The following is a 19,451-nucleotide window of genomic DNA, read 5'->3' as shown; positions in this document are numbered from 1 at the left end:
TGTCATCGGACGGGTTGTGACGCCACCCACGGGTCGTGGTGACAGGATGCACCACCGCTTCGGCTGGAGTGAAGGGGGCTCGTCCGGGATCGGTGTTGTGGCCGCAGCCTAGATGTTAGCCCCTCCGTGGATAGGGGAGGTGTGTCCCGGGGCCCGGTGGGGACTGGCAACGGTGTTGTTGGGGTGCAGGGTGCCGTGCTGTGGTGCAGTGTCGTGCCCGGATGGCACTGGTGTACTTGTGGTGCCCTGGACAAGCCAGGACGTCACAGGTACTGCAACAACACACCCCACACCCCGGCTAGGCACATCGAAGTCAGAAAAAAATCCTTGTTGCCTCCCTCCAGGGGCTGATGTCCACACCAGGGGGTGGAGCCAGGCGGTTGGCCCCACCCACCGAGGAGTACACAGTCCTGGAGGCGTGAAAAGGAAGTCAGAGTATGGTAGAGAGGAGTAGTGGAGAGGAGTAGAGAGTTGAGGAGTGAAGTTATGGTGGAGCAGACTGACCGTGTCCGGGTGCGTGGCCCGGGCACATACAGCAAGGTTGGCGGACAGTGGTGACCGTCTGCAGGAGAGGCTGATTGACGTGAACCGTAAGGATCGAGGACGGGCGGTGGCCCGCTGGTACTGGATCAGGGAGCGAAGAGAAGCCAGCACCATTCGGCAGGGCCTACGGACCACGACCAGGCTTGGAGTCGCTGTAAAAGGTGCAGGGAAAGGCAGTCACTGCCAACCTACCGGGAGAAGAACCACCGCAGCCATCTGTGGGACCCGTCCATCCAGCCGTTTGTTTTACCGGAGACTTTGCATTCATCATTGGCTGAGTGAGTACCACCGTGCCGTGCGGCACCGCGCTGCCCCCGCGACCCTGCACCTCACCAGGCCCCATAACCCACCTGCCATTCATCCCTCACCGGGCCCCGGGACAGCCAACCCCCCTACCCACGGAGGGGAAAATAACATCCAAGCTGCTCCCTGTCATCGCTACCGGGATCCCCGTCCAGAGCAGCGGTGGTGTCACAACCTCACAACAACCGTGGGTGGCGTCACGGACAATAAATCCCCAAAACCATCCCCCTTTTCAATCACGGGTGAGGAGCGCCGCTCGAGTCCCTGGATCCGGCCCACCGCTCGAGCCACCGAGCAGCAAGCGAGCAGCAGGTGAGCGCAGCGCCCCCTCCCCGCCCGCGACAACTTGGCATCACAAACAGGATCTTACTGAAGAGGTGTGCCTTGTGACCGCCGGAGGCGTCCAGCCGAAAATTTTGAGAAGCCGCCATTTTGGGCGCGAAAAGCCCCTGCTCGAGCATCTCCTCGAGCAGTGGAGGCGCGAAAGCCGAAACCTCGCCCCTGTAGAGGAGGAGCCGGAAAAAGATTAAGGGGGACGGATGGCGTCTGGCCGCATGTAGCCCGCGGCTATAAAAGCAGGGACGCCAGGACCCTGCGGCCATCTTTTGGTTCCTGGAAGAGGCCACCGCAGCGATGCACCAACCGTCCCGCAGCACCATAGCCCCCGCACCCGGGACCACGGCGTGGTTGGAGGTCCAGACCGCTCAGCTACAACAACGGCTGCAGATCCATGTGCAGATCCTCGTAGAGGAGTGGGAGGCTGACATGGCGGAGGTGGTGGCGGCCATACGGAGACGCGAGGTGGAGGGAGTTTTGGAAAAGTGGGTAAGTGACCCACGCCCCTGTACCCCTAGCGGGTCGGTCATCGCGGCCGAGGGGCCCAGTCTACACCCACTCGCACTGCTACCTCCCCCGCTACCCTTGTTGACCGCTGCTGCCCCGTCACTAGGCCCGCTGCCACCACAATCGGTAGCGGTACCCTGCCAATCCGCCCCGGCGGACCGATCTGCAGCAGAAGCCCGTGACCGCCCTGAACCGCTTCCATGGAAGAAGCCGAAGGCTGAGCCCGTCAGCGAAGATCCACCGGAAGCACCTGTGACCGTGCCTGGCCCAGTACCGCCTCAGGCAGCCCGTCTCGTGCAGGAGGAGGCGGAGGCTCAGCGGGAGAGGTCCCCTGTACCCGTTCCCCATGCCTCGGCTGAGGCCGCGCCGGGTTGCCGCAGTAAGGCAGCACTACAGGCCATGACATCGCGGGACCAGCTGCCCAGAACACTCGCAGTGGGCAGTGTGAAGGAGGTCTCACGGGGCCCGATCCGTGCGCAGGGGCCCACCGTAGCCCCTTACTGGGACAGGGAACAGACCCCGCTGGGCCAGGAAATCGCGGAGAGGGAGAGGAGGAAGGCGGAGCTGGTCGCCCGCACGATTAGAGAGAAAGAGAGCCTCTGCCAGGCCACCTTCCGCGCACGGGGCCCGATCTATGAGGGGCAGGTGAGGAGGTTTGACATCCGTCAGTGGTACGGATTCATATATGAGCCGGGCCTGGAGGCTGAAGTTGTTATAGCCCGACGGGACGTCAATGCCCACCTGCCGGAGGACCACTCAGGCCGCAACCTGATGCCGGGGGATTTGGTCCAGTACACTAGGCATTGCGGGGAGAGGGGTTGGTTTGCTCTGGACGCTAAGCTGAGGGGCAGTCAAGAGGCCCGAGGACCAGCCCAACCCCCTCCTACGGCCGACACCGTGGATTTGAAGTGAGCCAGCGGTCCACCGTTGCCGGCAGTTGTCCCCGTTGGGACCACCAGTATAGATAAAAGTTGTAATGATAAGATTGAATCACTAGAAGAAGTTATCTGATTGGAACCGTGATTGAACCGGCCGTTGCCGGCAACTAGTCCCCGTGGGGACTTCCTGCAACCGTTGCGTGGGGAACTTCTTGCGGACAAGCCCGAGAACTTGCAGAGCAACCACAGACTTGTGGGATGTAGATAAGGATATTTGGCTTGATACCATTACCGCCTCCGGAGAGGCTGATTTTGAGGATGGGCCTGGAGGAAAGGGATGGCCCAGGCCCGCCACTACCGTAACCGGTGGCGATCCTCCGGGGGTTCAGGGGTCCCCATGGACGCGGGTCCCCTGAAAGAGACCGTACCCGCTCGGGCAGCCTGGTGATGGACTGGGGCAAGGGGTGCTGCTCACAGGGGCAGCATTAGGGCCAGGTTGTTTGGGTGGGAGAAGAGCGGAAGCCGTACCGTTGTAAAATGTTTGTGATTTTTACATGTTTTTACCGTTTTTTATCTTTTGCAGTTCATAAAAAAATAAAAAAATAAAACCGGTGATGGACGCGCAGCCCGCAGACTGTCTGCATTTTACTAAGGGGGAATGTGGCGCCCTGGACAAGCCAGGACGTCACAGGTACTGCAACAACACACCCCACACCCCGGCTAGGCACATCGAAGTCAGACAAAAATCCTTGTTGCCTCCCTCCAGGGGCTGATGTCCACACCAGGGGGTGGAGCCAGGTGGTTGGCCCCACCCACCGAGGAGTACACAGTCCTGGAGGCGGGAAAAGGAAGTCAGAGTGTGGTAGAGAGGAGTAGTGGAGAGGAGTAGAGAGTTGAGGAGTTGAGTGAAGTGGTAGTGGAGCAGACTGACCGTATCTGGGTGCATAGCCCAGGCACATACAGCAAGGTTGGCGTACGGTGGTGACCGTCTGCAGGAGAGGCTGATTGACGTGAACCGTAAGGACCGGGGACGGGTGGTGGCCCGCCGGTACCGGATCAGGGAGCGAAGAGAAGCCAGCACCATTCGGCAGGGCTTACGGACCCCGACCAGGCTTGGAGTCGCCGTAAAACCAGTCAAATCCGTTAGCGAAGGGAACCTCCGGGGTTTCCCAGCAGTCAAGACCTGATTGAAGGCAACCGCTCAAATCATGAAGGGAAATACAGTCACCGCCAAGGCTACAGTTCCCAGGGCCAGAACATGCGGGCAAAAGGGGCTCCCTCGGCATCCATCCAAGCTGGGGAGCGGGTTACCGGTGGGAAGCCATCGGAACCGAGAACATAACACAGGTGCAGGGAAAGGCAGTCACCGCCAACCTACCGGGAGAAGAACCACCACAGCCGTCATTGGGACCCGTCCATCCAGCCGTTTGTTTTACCGGAGACTTTGCATTCATCATTGGCTGAGTGAGTACCACCGTGCCATACGGCACCGCGCTGCCCCCGCGACCCTGCACCTCACCAGGCCCCGTAACTCACCTGACATTCCTCCCTCACCGGGCCCCGGGACAACCAACCCCCCTACCCACGGAGGGGCAAAACAACATCTAAGCTGCTCCCTGTCATCGCTCCCGGGATCCCCGTCCAGAGCAGCGGTGGTGTCACAACCTCACCACAACCGTGGGTGGCGTCACGGACAATAAATCCCCAAAACCATTCCCCTTTTCACTCATGGGCGAGGAGCGCCGCTCGAGTCACCGGATCCGGCCCACCGCTCGAGCCACCGAGCAGCAAGCGAAGCAGAAGCAGTGCCGGACCCGAGCGTGGTGAGCGCAGCGTCCCCTCCCCGCCCGCGACATACTCACGATTAATTCACACTCAGTATCACTGGTAAACCAAAGTTCGGGTCTGGTCGGGTCCCGTAGCCGGCTGCTTGTATCCCTTGTGAGGCTGATGGTGGCCCCTTTCCCTTGCACCTCTTGTTTGACTGTTGGCTCCCCTGCCTGGACAGCGGTAGCCCGCTCCCCGGCGTTTAGTTACCGGAGGAGCCCTCGGTTGCCTGCAGGCGCTGGCCCGTCGGATGTTTGGCCCTTGGCGGTGGCTCTCACCCGGTATCGATGGGCTTTTGCCTTGTTTCAGGACTTTGGGTGAGGATGAACCTGTGAGGTCCAGACTGCAATCAGTTAATTTGCCTATACTCAGTGGCTTCTAAGCTAAGACGGGGTCTGAGTACCCGGTTTCTGGTGCTCCGGTAAATGGTTGACTCCCCGGTTCAGGGCCGGTGGGCTCAAACCCTGGCCCGGTCCCTACGGTTCCGCCGGTTGCTGTACCAGTACTCCTGCAGGCGGCCACCACCGTCTGCCTGCCTGACGTTACGGGGATCCCAGGCTCCAACCCGGGTCCCTGACAGCTCTGCTCCTCTACACCTGCTGTCAACTCCCTGACTAGAACTTAACTCTTTGTATTTCCAGCCTCAGGACAGTAGTCTCCTCGGTGGGCGTGCCTTTCCGTCTGACTCCGCCCACCTGGTGTGCCCTACTGGCCCTGAGGGAGGCATCAGGTCTCCCTTTCGGGTGACTGATGTGTCCTCACAAGGGATGGGGGTGTGTGTGAAATGTGGTAGATGTTGTTACCTGTGACCCCTGGGGGTCCAGGGCGTCACACATGTTTTATTGAGAAACATTTGTGGAATCATACTGCACATGCGCCTACCACTCCAAAGATGGTGGTGGTGGTGGTGTGAAATTTCAAAAAGGGGGCAGGTCATAATCAGTCACTTGTAAAAGAAACAGAAGAGGAAGGAGGAGAGGCGGAGTAACAGAAGAAGACCCCCAACCCCATATCACACCCCAATATACACCGATGCACAGAAGACGTAATAAGATAAAACCTTTAAGAAATATTATTAAATAAATAAAAACAAGACACAGTCCCTTGTTGAACACTTTATTAGCTCCTCAAATAAATCCTGAAAGTCCCACATAATCCAATGCGAATAGCAATCCCACAATGTGCGGTGATTCTCTAATAAAAGCTATGAAACCTGGTTTAAGTGATCATTCTGTAACGGGGTGCCAGGGGGGCCTCGGGGGTTGTAGTCGTGGCCCCTTCTATCAGGCTTACCCCTGGTTCCGCCGTCACTATCGGGACAGGAGACGTCTTGGTGGGGCAGCTGTCCCACCCGGCCACTAGGGGGACCCACTAACACAATATAATAACAATAAAAACATTTTTATTAATAACAACGACATTCGGGTAAACTGTGCTTCCTAGTAAGGAGTCTGCCCACCCCTTACACACCTCCCCTCTTGAAGCCTAAGCCTCCCGGCAAGGCATAAATCTACAATTGCAGTTAAAAACGGAACAAAGACATTTTAATAAAGCTATGAACTTTTTCACCTTAGTGCACCCGCAATGGGCACACCAGTCCAGCGCCCGGAGTTCCTCAGTCCAGCTCCCGGTCTTAGTCGTGCCCGGAGGCCGTCGGCAGGCACTCCCGGTCTTAGTGGAGTTTCCGCCCGGAGGCTTTTGCAGCACTCCCGGTCTTAGATGTTAAACGGCAGGAACACAACGCAGCAAAAATCTTCTTCTTAACGACGCGGAGGGAGCCCCTGGCTCAGTCCAGCAGCAGGCTCTCTCCGGGCTTAGCAACTTGAACAGTCCCAAACAGCACACTTCTTCCGGTTCAAAACAACGCCGGTGTCTAACAAAAACAGGCCCGCCATCTTCCGGTCTTGAAAAGTCACTCCGGATGATAGGCACGTTGCCATTCGGCTCGTTGGGCCTTCACGTACTCCGACAGGGACTGCCCGGGCAACCGGCGCAGCCTACGGAAGGGCTCGTAATTGGCGGGTTGCTCCGCTGTCTCCGTCTCCGGCTTTGTTTCTTCTACCCCCGACGGGGGTGAGGGGGTCGCTGCACGGGACGTCTGGGGGCTGCCCATGACAATTACCGGATGCGTGGTTAGGTTTTGGTGAATAGCCAGCACCGCCGGGGTTCCCTTCTCCGGGTCAGCGATCGGTCCGGGCAGGACTTCCGGGGCTATGGCCAGTGTGCATCTCGGGTGGGAGAGCTCGGCTAGTACCGGTCTTTGTTGTGCCCGCCGCCGATACTGGCATTCCTCCCACTCCAGTTCTTGCTGCCATTGAGCAGCCTCTTGAGTAGTAGGCATCCGGGTTACTCCGACTGCAAAGAGGCCTCGGCATCCCACCTCTCGCATAAACCGGACCTTTTCTCCCGGATATAACGTGTGCAAACGTTGCGGCAGGCCTTCAATGTCCAGGTTCACTCTGTTATAAAAGTAGTGGTCGCCGGTTTCCTCATCTTCGATAAAGCCATACCCCTCCTTCTGATTAAACTTTACCACCGTTCCTGTGGTACACTGCTGCTCGAACTCCGCACTCCGGGGACCAGCCATCATTTCCCGGGCCACGGTCTCGGCCAGCAGCCTCTCCTGTACCGGGTCCAGTTCTGGGGACGGGGACTTCCGTTGAGGCAGGGGTGACGGCTGTACTGGGTCCCAAAAGAAGCCCCAATTGTCCCTTTCCAGCTTCCGGGCGTGTATTTCTTCCGGAGCCGGAACTGGAACAGGTGTCGCGGGTCCCACCGCGACTGGCGGGGGTGTCTCCAGGTACGGGGTTCCCAGGAGCCGGTTCCCTGCTGGCAGCTGAGCGGTGTACGTCGCTCGGACCTCGGTCGTGGTCTCTCCGGTTACCGCGTCCCACGTCGTCACCCAGGTCACTTTTGTGGCCCGTCCCGGTCCTCCGGGTACAGCCGGCAAGTGAGAGGGAAATCCCTCCGCAGACGCAGCCGCAATCTGCTTCTGCTGGCTTCGGTCCAGACCAGGCGCGACCAACGCATCGTGTTGTCCCTCGGGGTTTTCCATTTTGCCTGCAGTACGAGTCACTAGTAAAGGCATCAGGGTCGGTGGAGAAGCTGGAGGAAGTGGAGGCGGGCTTACTTTTCCCACTCTTGGGTATACTCCACCCCCAGTCTCACACATCAGGTCGACCCCTCCGCGGCGGTTCTTCTTTTTCTCTGGAACACCGCCCATGTCACATATCTTCATCTGTGCCCTGGGACCAGCACCTCCCCTCTTTGGGCGGAGTACTCCGAACTTCTTTTTCGGCACCGGCCAGCCCCAGGCTCTTCTTTTGGCGCCAACTTTTCGCGCGCTTTCTGTGTCCTTGAAGACAACGGCCATCTTGCCGCCATCTTGTGCCCGGTCCAACGCCTCAGGCACTACTTCTTCTTCCCACCAAGGGATCGGGACTCTTCTCCAATAATCCGGATCCTGTGCCCTAGGCACCATTTGGTCTCCGTCTTCTTGGGTCGGGACCCCTTGCATAGAATCCGCATCCTGCCGACTACGCCACATGTAACGGGGTGCCAGGGGGGCCTCGGGGGTTGTAGTCGTGGCCCCTTCTATCAGGCTTACCCCTGGTTCCGCCATCACTATCGGGACAGGAGACGTCTTGGTGGGGCAGCCGTCCCACCCGGCCACTAGGGGGACCCACTAACACAATATAATAACAATAAAAACATTTTTATTAATAACAACGACATTCGGGTAAACTGTGCTTCCTGGTAAGGAGTCTGCCCACCCCTTACAATTCCTCACGAGATATGAAATACTACAATTCAGGTTCGTTCATCAATAGTGATTGGATGAAAACTTTAGAGGATGATTATTCAACAATCACAAATCAATTTCTTCACAGCAGGTATCAATTTAATCAGTATCACAGTGCCATTATGGCCATGACTTTATAGTGCTAAATCCTGCTAACAGGTTTTCTTTAACCTCTTTACGACCCATGACGTACTGGGTACATCTTGGATCGTGTGAGATTAATCCCTGCGGGCTGCCGTGGGCAGACTGCGGTGATCCACACACATATCAGCTGATTTCAACAGCTAACATGTGTGCCTGCTAGTTGCGAGTGGAATCGCGTTCCACCCGCGATTATTAACCCCTTACATCTCGCTGCCAAAATCTGGCAGCGAGATGTATATGCGCGCAGCCATAACAATGACTTACCCGCTCCCATCGGAAGTCAGGTGACGTGTTCACGTGACTTCTGGTGGTTGCCATGGTAACACAGGGTCCTGTGTCGATGCCTGTAGCTATCATGAGTCACTCTCAAGGCCGGCAGAGCGCCGTCAGTGAGAGTAAAGCACCATATCTGCAGATCTCAGCTGTGTAGCTGTGATTTGGAGAAATGGAAGAGCGATCAGATTGCTGATGGTTATAGTCCCCTAAGGGACCTAGTAAAATAAAATAAAAAATTTAAAAATTAAAAAAAAATAAAAAAATAAAAGTTCAAATCACCCCCAATTTGCCCCATTGAAAGTTTAAGGGTTAAAAAAATAAAAAATATACATATATTTAGTATCGCTGCTTTCAAAATGCCCGATCTATCAAAATGTAAAATCAATTAATCTGATCGGTAAACGGCGTAGCGGCAAAATAAATTCCAAATGAATTACTAAATTACGTTTTTTGGTCGCCACAATTTTGCGCAAAATGTAATAACAAAACGTAGCATCTGCGCAAAAATGGTAACATTAAAAACGTCAGCTTGAGACACAAAAATAAGCTATATCTGATCCATAGAGCCAGAAAAATGAGAATTCTACGGGTTTCGGAAAATGGCGCAAAAAGTGTGCCACTTTTTTTAGACAAACTTGTGATTTTTTTTAACCCCTTAGATACAAGCAACCCTACACATGTTTTGTGTCTACAAACTTGCACCAGCCTCAGGCATCACAGCAAAACATCAGTTTTACCATGTTGTGAATATGGTGAATAAAATATCCCAAAAACTATTGTGTGAGCAAACTTTTTGCAGTTTTTCAACACTTGGAATTTTTTTTTGCTGTTTTCAAGTACACTATATGGTAAAACATATGGTTTCATTTAAAAGTACTGCTCGTTCTGCAAAAAACAAGCCCTCATATGGGAAGATTGACGGAAAAATAAAAATAAGTTATGGCTCTCGGAAGAAAGAGAGAAAAAAACCCAAAACGCAAAGACGCCTGGGGGTGAAGGGGTTAAGTTCATCCATCTAGTCTATTAATAACTACACTTTTCTATGACAACGGATGAAAAGAAATGTGACCAGAAAACTATACTTTTTTTCTATAGCATATCACATACATGACAATATTTGAGGCATCTGCCATGTGACATGACAGGAAAGACTGTGGTGTGGTCTGTGCTATATGTAACGTCTCCTCCGACACCTGATGATACAACGTGCAGAACACACAGCACAAGATGATGTGGATGAAGAGAAGAACGATCCTTCCAGGCCTAATACTGGTCTCTCTTATTATAGGTGAGGAGGATTTTATATATTATTTACTGGTAATGTTAATCTTTGATATATTGCCTGATAGTAAATGATGTATTTATTATATTAAATCCTATATATAATTAGTTCTCACAATTACATAAAACTCAAAAATTGACAAACATTTAATTTACACTTTAATATATATTCTCTTACCAGATGTGCAGTCAGATTCTCAGGTGTCGCAGGATCCTGATCTTCTCGCTACAGAAAACCAAGATGTCACCCTGAAATGTATTCATAAAATGCCAAATTATGACATACTAATATGGTACAAGCACATCCCAGGACTCGGCTTAGAGATTTGTGCTTATGGTGTGGCCACAGTCTCTGACCTGATCCCAAGATACTCAATGACCATGAACAGAGCGACTCTCACCACCGAGCTTCATTTAACGGGAGTGAAGGGGGAAGACACAGCTGTGTATTACTGTGCAGGGAGAGACACAGTGACACTGACACACCGCAGCCCTGTACAAGAATCAGCCTGCCAATATACTGTACACTTAGTACAAAGAAGCAAAAATCTGCTGTGCAAATATGTGAGGCTTCACCAAGCAGGACACAAATCTTGTCCTGGTAATGCACCAATTTTTGCTTCCTTTCATAAGACTGAAAAAAACTGCCCCATTTGCTTTCATCTGGGGTCTAAAGGCATGGCTATATACTAGTCATCACTTTACTTGATACTAACGATATGATTAGAAACCCACAGGTAATTAAGCAAGTAGCTTGCCATGCTCGCCAGCAGTGTCGGACTGGCTACCGCCAGTAATACCAGGCCTGGCTGTGGTTACCTGCATTGAACTGCGGAGCTCTCACCTGAGCTGTGTAGTTCAGCCCGGCCTGTCCGCAGCTGTCATGAACTTAACCGCAATTGCCGGCGAATCAGTCGACGCTCGCGGTTCAGTCCTGCAAACCCTGGGTTCAGTCCAGGCTGCACTCCGGAGCTCAGGTGAGTGCTCCAAAGTTCAATGCAGGTAACCGCAGCCAGGCCTGTTATTACTGGCGGTTTCTCCAGTAGCCAGTCCGACACTGCTCGCCAGCATAACGTAGGACCCAAATGGTTCACTTTTCACCTCTGCTGTGATGGTTGAGCATTATAGTCTGCATCATTGTTATCGTCATCATCAGTTTTACACTAACTCTAAGCTTTATCACGAGTCTGTGCCTGAGATAACTCAATACCTTTGCGCACATTTATCGGTTGTTGTTTCTGCTAATTCTATTCTCCCCCTCCTTCACACCCTGCTGTATGTGCAGCGCCTCACAGGGCAGGTAGTTAACCTACTTGTTGCCCGGCTATTGCGGGTCGGGTCAGGAGATGTCACGGCTGGCTCTGTCGCCCGAGGCGTGCAACAACAGGAAGGGAAAGCGGGTGATTGGTGAAAGTATGTCGTGATGCCACCTGTGGTATTCAGCCAGGGAGTAGCCGTCGCTGCAGAATTCCTCACCGGGACAAGTGTTATGGCAGCCGGGATGGTGTTGTTACCCACAGGCGGAGCGGGCCCTGGGTAAGATAATGGGGGTTGGCGGTCCCTTGGAAGTGCCGAAGGGCAAAGCGAATGCGTCACTAAACAGAGTCTCAGTCAGCAACTGCGGTTCCAGGTTCTTTTACTCAGTGCTTTAAAACTGCACCCAGGTGCTGGTCTATGCCGTCGTAGGCTCTGGTGAATCCAAAGCAAGTAAGGGGCCACCACCGGTGATTGAAGTGAGAAAAAGAGAAAGTGTCCTTTTCCTAGGATGTCCCCCTCAGCAGTTAGAAACCCGGGCTGAGCTCCCGCTCCAAGCCCCGGGCCTAGTGAAGTTCAAGAGTTCCAGAGGTGTCTTGTCAGAACTTAGGTCCCGACTCATCTATCTGTATGAGTGTGTTGCACCTACCTCTACCCTCAAGTGGAACCCGCTCCCCAGGTAACTGGCTTCAGTGACCAGGGAAGTCCCATGACTTGTGATGGCCACCCCCCTGCCTACCCTGAGATATCACCCCCTGTGAGAAGGCTCCTAAGCTGTATGTAAAGTGTGAAAGTGGAACACTGGTAATTAACTCCCCCCTTACTTAAGATGGGCATCACACCTCAACTGAGGTGCAGTACCCTGTGGCGACCAGAGCCTCAGGGGCGCCACACATGGGCTGAAGGTCCCTAACAGCCATAGCATGGTAATGTTTCTATAAAAGTTGCTGTACTCCATTTATTCCTAGATATATTCTGCTAAGTGTTTTTTTCAAATACAAAACATGAGGATAACATCATTGATTTATCTGCCGTTCCTAATGACGAATTTTATAGCCTCTTTGAAGATCCTGAATAGATGATACGTGTTCCTCATCAGCTGCCAATGGTTGATTTCATAGATCCAGTTTGCATGCTTCGTGATATGGTCTGACACCAATCTTTGCTACTTGTACAGATTCTCCAACATACAGGTGCATCTCAATAAATTAGGATATCATCAAAAAGTTAATTTATTTCAGTCATTCAATACAAAAAGGGAAACATATATATATATATATATATATATATATATATACATACAGTTAGGTCCAGAAATATTTGGACAGTGACACAATTTTCGCGAGTTGGGCTCCGCATGCCACCACATTGGATTTGAAATGAAATCTCTACAACAGAATTCAAGTGCAGATTGTAACGTTTAATTTGAAGGTTTGAATAAAAATATCTGATAGAAATTGTAGGAATTGTACACATTTCTTTACAAACACTCCACATTTTAGGAGGTCAAAAGTAATTGGACAAATAAACCAAATCCAAACAAAATATTTTTATTTTCAATATTTTGTTGCAAATCCTTTGGAGGCAATCACTGCCTTAAGTCTGGAACCCATGGACATCACCAACCGCTGGGTTTCCTCCTTCTTAATGCTTTGCCAGGCCTTTACAGCCGTAGCCTTCAGGTCTTGCTTGTTTGTGGGTCTTTCCGTCTTAAGTCTGGATTTGAGCAAGTGAAATGCATGCTCAATTGGGTTAAGATCTGGTGATTGACTTGGCCATTGCAGAATGTTCCACTTTTTTGCACTCATGAACTCCTGGGTAGCTTTGGCTGTGTCAGGTTTCCGGGTTTTCCAGTCCTCTTTTGAAAGAGCTTGCCCTCGGTTAACATGGAGTTTTATGTTCTGTTGCCCTACTTCCTGTCCAGCTGCTTAAAAGGCCGCCTCTAAGCCTAGTCCAGTGCCTGAGTATACTGCTTGCTGTGTGCTCCTGCTTTGCTGCTGCTGCTGCTTGATTACCTTTGGATCCTCCTGAAAATCTACCGACCGACTCTGGACCATACCCGGTTTCTTCAAACTGTGCCCGGACTCCGTCTGCCGTCTTTGGTCAGCACGTCTGCCCGGTTTCTTCCGGTTCATCACCATTTTGGACTTTCATCCCGTACGGACACTTCTGGACTTTACCGCTTGCCCCTTGTGTCCCGGCTGCGGCGCATTTAGGCCTTCCGGGGTTGATTGCCGGACAGTCCCTGTATAGGGGTTCGCTCTGGTGGTCTCCCTGGGGGAGTCCGGTGCGTGGCCCCGGGAATCCCCTTCGCTCCGTTTCGGAAAGGTATTTTCATGTGTTTGTTATACTGTGTATTTCCGTTGTGTATCTACCGTGGTTACATATCATAAACATCTTGTACCACAAACTCGTCTCTGGTTGTCATTGCCCTAACGCTATCGAAATCCTCAAAACATACAATAGTATTACAGGCTGTATGCTTGGGGTCATTGTCCATCTGTACTATGAAGCGCCGACCGATCAACTTTGCGGCATTTGGCTGAATCTGGGCTGAAAGTATATCCCGGTACACTTCAGAATTCATCCGGCTACTCTTGTCTGCTGTTATGTCATCAATAAACACAAGTGACCCAGTGCCATTGAAAGCCATGCATGCCCATGCCATCACGTTGCCTCCACCATGTTTTACAGAGGATGTGGTGTGCCTTGGATCATGTGCCGTTCCCTTTCTTCTCCAAACTTTTTTCTTCACATCATTCTGGTACAGGTTGATCTTTGTCTCATCTGTCCATAGAATACTTTTCCAGAACTGAGCTGGCTTCATGAGGTGTTTTTCAGCAAATTTAACTCTGGCCTGTCTATTTTTGGAATTGATGAATGGTTTGCATCTAGATGTGAACCCTTTGTATTTACTTTCATGGAGTCTTCTCTTTACTGTTGACTTAGAGACAGATACACCTACTTCACTGAGAGTGTTCTGGACTTCAGTTGATGTTGTGAACGGGTTCTTCTTCACCAAAGAAAGTATGCGGCGATCATCCACCACTGTTGTCATCCGTGGATGCCCAGGCCTTTTTGAGTTCCCAAGCTCACCAGTCAATTCCTTTTTTCTCAGAATGTAACCGACTGTTGATTTTGCTACTCCAAGCATGTCTGCTATCTCTCTGATGGATTTTTTCTTTTTTTTCAGCCTCAGGATGTTCTGCTTCACCTCAATTGAGAGTTCCTTAGACCGCATGTTGTCTGGTCACAGCAACAGCTTCCAAATGCAAAACCACACACCTGTAATCAACCCCAGACCTTTTAACTACTTCATTGATTACAGGTTAACGAGGGAGACGCCTTCAGAGTTAATTGCAGCCCTTAGAGTCCCTTGTCCAATTACTTTTGTTCCCTTGAAAAAGAGGAGGCTATGCATTACACAGCTATGATTCCTAAACCCTTTCTCCGATTTGGATGTGAAAACTCTCATATTGCAGCTGGGAGTGTGCACTTTCAGCCCATATTATATATATATAATTGTATTTCTGAACATGTTTTTGTAAACAGCTAAAATAACAAAACTTGTGTCACTGTCCAAATATTTCTGGACCTAACTGTATATATAATCATTACAAACAGAGTGATCTATGTCAAGTGTTTATTTCTGTTAATGTTGATGATTATGGCTTATGTGCCGACCCCGTGCGAGCAGCCGGGCTGCTCGGATCCAGATCCGCGGTGGCTTGAGGGGGTCTCCGGACCCGGGAGCCGCGCGGCCACTCGATGGAAGGGGGGCTATGTACAGGGGGATGAGAAAGTTTGTGACGCCACCCATGGTGCATGGTAATGTGAGAGACCACCGCTGCCGTTGGGGAGCCTGGTGACAATGGTGTGGCAGCCTGATGTTTAACCCCTCCGTGGGTAGGGGGTTTGTGTCCCGGGGCTCGTTGGATGGTTGGTGTTTGAGTGCCGCTGGGGGTAGGAACAGGGTTTTTCAGTGTACTCACTCAGTCCAGGAATAACAACACCGACAGCTTGTAAACCAGAATTCTGAGCACCACTGCAGATTGTAGGGAGCACGCTTGGGTCCGTGCCCTTGGTGTTGCTGTTAGCCTGCGGCCCTGTCCTTGGCACTTTTGTCTCTGTTGGACCCGTGGGTAAAAAACTCTTCGGGTCCCGCTCACCCGTATGGCTAATGGAGTGAGCTTGCTCTCAGGGTTCACGCATAGGATTTTTTTGCACTGTATTGGGAAAGTCCTATCCCATCGGTGCGCTAGTACCCCGATTTTGGAGCAGGTTGGGGATGACACTTGAAGTCTTCACCTCCCCGGGTAAATTAAGGGAACGCGTGAAGCTACTTTCCGGCCTGGAGTCCACGTACCCCGTCGTGCCCTTGCCCCTGCCCGATGATAGCTCAAGGCCGCCCTCCTTGGCAGTCCGTGCCCCTTGACACTATCCCCTGTGACCGGGGTTCCAGCTCCTACCAGGCCCAGACCAATGTCTGCCACCTAGTACTTAGGAGCCCTGCTCCTTTCTGGTGACCTCTCCCTCTCAGAGAGTCACCTCCTCACACTCCTCTCCCTTGCTCAACTCCAGCTCAACTGTCACTTTCTTCACTTTCCCTCACCAACCCCCCATGTGGGCGGCCCTATTCCCTTCAGGCCCCCCAATGGTGTGTCTGGTGGGTACAGTGTAAAGTGTTCCTAGGATTTTGATTGGCTCAGCTGTTAGCAACACCAAAGGACCAGGACCCATAACCAAGGAGGGTGGATACTGTGTAGAAGGACAGATTGCACAATACCCTGTGATGACCTAATAGGCCAGGGCGTCACACTTACAGCCAATGAAAACCCAAAAGTCATTATCTCAGAATATTAGAATAATTACCACACAATACCTGTAAAGGCTTTGTAAGCATTTAAAATCGTCCCTTAGTCGTGTTCAGTAGGCTGAACAATCATGGGGAAGACTGCTGACTTGACAGATGTCCAGGAAGCCGTCATTGACACAGTCCACAAAGAGGGTAAGCCACAAAACGTCATTGCTAAAGAATCTAGCTGTTCACAGAGTGCTATATCCAAGCACAGTATTAGAAGGTTGAGTGGAAGGAAAAAGTGTGGTAGAAAAAGGTTCACAAGCAATCGGGATAACCGCAACATTGATAGTAGTGTTAAGAAAAGGCCATTCAAAAATTTGAGGTAGATTCACAAGGAGTGGACTACTGCTGGAGTCAGTGCTTCAAGAGCCACCACATACAGATGTATCCAGGACATGTGCAACAACTGTCGCTTTCCTTGTGTGAAGCCACTCATGACCAATAGACAATGCCAGAAGCGTCTTACCTGGGCCAAGGAGAAAAAGAAATGGACTGTTGCTCAGTGGTCCAAAGTGATGTTATAAAATGAAAGCAAAGTTTGCATTTCATTTGGAAATCAAGATCCCAGCTTCTGGAGGAAGAGTGGAGAGGCACACAATCCAAGCTGTTTGAGGTCTAGTGTGAAGTTTCCACAATCAATGATGGTTTGGGGAGCCATGTCATCTGCTGGTGTAGGTCCACTGTGTTTTATCAAGACCAAAGTCAGCGTAGCCGTCTAGCAGGAAATTTTAGAGCAATTCATGATTCCCTCTGCCGACAAGCTTTTTGGAGATGGAAATTTAATTTCCCAGCAGGACTTGGCACCTGTCCACACTGCCAAATGTACCAATACCTGGTTTAATAACTGTGCTTGATTAGCCTGAAAACTTGCCTGATCTAAACCCCATAGAGAATCTATGGGGTATTGTCAAGAGGAAGATGAGAGACCACAGACTGAACAATGCAGATGAGCTGAAGGCTGCTATCAAAGCAACCTGGGCTTCCATAACACCTCAGCAGTGCCAGAGGCTGATCGCCTCCATGCCACACCGCATTGATGCTGTAATCCATGCAAAAGGAGCCCGGACCAAGTATTGAGTGCATTTACTGTACATACTTTCAGTAGGCCAACATTTCTGAGTTTAAAATCATTGTTTCATTTGGTCTTATGTAATATTCAAATTTTCTGAGCCAATGACTAGTTATGAGCGAGTGTAATCATTACTATTTACTACTCGCAGGAATAGTACAGTATTCAGCAGGGGAGTAACTACTGCGGTCGCAGAGGTCGCAACTGTGACCGGGCCCAGGAGCTTAAGGGACTGCTCTCCAGATCAGCAGCCAGCTCTTTTTTGTGATAGGCGCTGCGCTGATCTGGCGCAGGCAACGCGGCCGCTGTACGACCTGGTGCCGCCGCTGCTGACACTGGGCCCCCCTGCCCGGTGTCAGCGGCGGCACCGGAGCCCCCTCCCCTGTCATCGCGCACAGCAACAATGAAGTGTGGAGCGGCCAGTGCCTGTTCACACTTCATCATTCTCCCTCTGTGCCTGAGCGGTGACGTCATTTCTGTGTGACGGCTGTGCTCAGAGCACAGAGCGCAGGGCGGGAGGATGCCGACGGCAGCAGGAGAGGTGAGGACGGAGCAGTGCTGTAACGAAGAGAGCGGTAAGAACTTGTTTATTTATTTATTTTTTTTAAATTAGTGTGTACACGGTGGCCAGAGGCCATGGGGGGCTACATTATAAATGGAGCATGGGGGGCTGGCTGCATTATAAATGGAGCATGGGCTGGCTGCATTATACATGGAGCATGGGGGGCTGGCTACATTATAAATGAAGCATGGGGGGCTGGCTGCATTATAAATGGAGCATGGGGGGCTGGCTGCATTATAAATGGAGCATGGGGGGCTGGCTGCATTATACATGGAGCATGGACTGGCTGCATTATACATAGAGCATAGGGGGCTGCCTGCATTATAAATGGACCATGGGGGACTGGTTGCATTATATATGGAGCATGGGCTGGCTGCATTATACATGGAGCATGGGGGGGCTGCCTGCATTATACATAGAGCACAGGGGGCTGGCTGCATTTTACATGGAGCATGGGAGGCTGGCTGCATTATACATGGAGCATGGGCTGGCTGAATTATACATGGAGCATGGGGGCTGGCTGCATTATAAATGGAGCATGGGGGGCTGGCTGCATTATACATGGAGCATGGGCTGGCTGCATTATACATGGAGCATGGGGGGCTGCCTGCATTCTAAATGGAGCATGGGGGCCGGCTGCATTATACCTGGAGCATGGGCTGGCTGCATTATACATGGAGCATGGGGGGCTGCCTGCATTATACATAGAACATGGGGGGCTGGCTACATTATACATGGAGCATGGGGGGCTGATGCATTATAAATGGAGCATGGGGAGCTGGCTGCATTATAAATGGAGCATGGGCTGGCTGCATTATACATGGAGCATGGGGGGCTGGCTACATTATAAATGAAGCATGGGGGGCTGGCTGCATTATAAATGAAGCATGGGGGGCTGTGTGCATTATAAATGGAGCATGGGGGGCTGGCTGCATTCTAAATGGAGCATGGGGGGCTGGCTGCATTATACATGGAGCATGGACTGGCTGCATTATACATAGAGCATAGGGGGCTGCCTGCATTATAAATGAAGCATGGGGGGGCTGGCTGCATTATACTTGGAGCATGGGGTGCTGGCTGCATTATACATGGAGCATGGGGGGCTGGCTGCATTATACATGGAGCATAGGGGACTGGCTGCATTATACATGGAGCATGGGGGCATGCTGCATTATAGATTGAGCATTGGCTGGCTGCATTATACATGGAGCATGGGGGGGCTGCCTGCATTATACATGGAGCATGGGGGGGCTGCTTGCATTATACATGGAGCATGGGCTGGCTGCATTATACATGGTTTACTATATGGAAGGCTATGCGGGGGACATTATTGTATTTGGAGAACTATATACAAGGGGGACAAAGATACAAGCATGGGATGGGAACGTTTTGTGCTGAGGGAAAAGGGCTCTTTCCCTCAGCACCCAGCTTTCCCATGCTCTGCTATACATCGCTCAGCACCCAGCTTTCCCATGCTCTGATATGGGGAAGCTGGGTGCTGAGGACAAGATGGATATCAGAACATAGGAAAGCTGGGTGCTGATAGAGGGATTTCAGATCATCAAAAATCTGGGTGCTGAGGGTAAGAGCCAAGTGGCAGCGTCATTCTCCCGTACCCCGAGTGTCAGTGTCAGTGTCCCGTACCCCAAGTGTCGGTGTACGTGGAGGGTGGGTGGGGGCAGGTCCGAACTTTGCACCGGGGACCATCAAACTCTATTTACGCCACTGGTATTCAGGGTATTCGTTATATTGCGAGTTTTTGTGTATTTGCCTCGCTATATTCGGATGTCCCGCCCAGCCGTTTTGGC

At 51.7% G+C, this 19,451-nt stretch overlaps 1 protein-coding gene across 1 annotated transcript in view; it reads left to right on the top strand.

Moving 5' to 3' along the window:
- The first annotated feature begins 9,843 nt into the window (after window positions 1-9,843).
- Window positions 9,844-19,451, top strand: part of LOC142296919 (M1-specific T cell receptor alpha chain-like) — a 713,655-nt gene continuing 704,047 nt past the window's right edge. The window contains exons 1-2 of the mRNA XM_075341045.1: window positions 9,844-9,904; window positions 10,079-10,368. Of these exons, the coding sequence (XP_075197160.1) occupies window positions 9,844-9,904; window positions 10,079-10,368 (351 nt within the window). The remainder of the gene's footprint in view (window positions 9,905-10,078; window positions 10,369-19,451) is intronic.

Source organism: Anomaloglossus baeobatrachus, chromosome 1, assembly GCF_048569485.1.
Source record: "Anomaloglossus baeobatrachus isolate aAnoBae1 chromosome 1, aAnoBae1.hap1, whole genome shotgun sequence".
Classification (NCBI taxonomy): Eukaryota; Metazoa; Chordata; class Amphibia; order Anura; family Aromobatidae; genus Anomaloglossus; species Anomaloglossus baeobatrachus.
The sequence above is the reverse complement of the archived record's forward strand: the minus strand, read 5'-3'. Positions and strand labels throughout refer to the sequence as shown.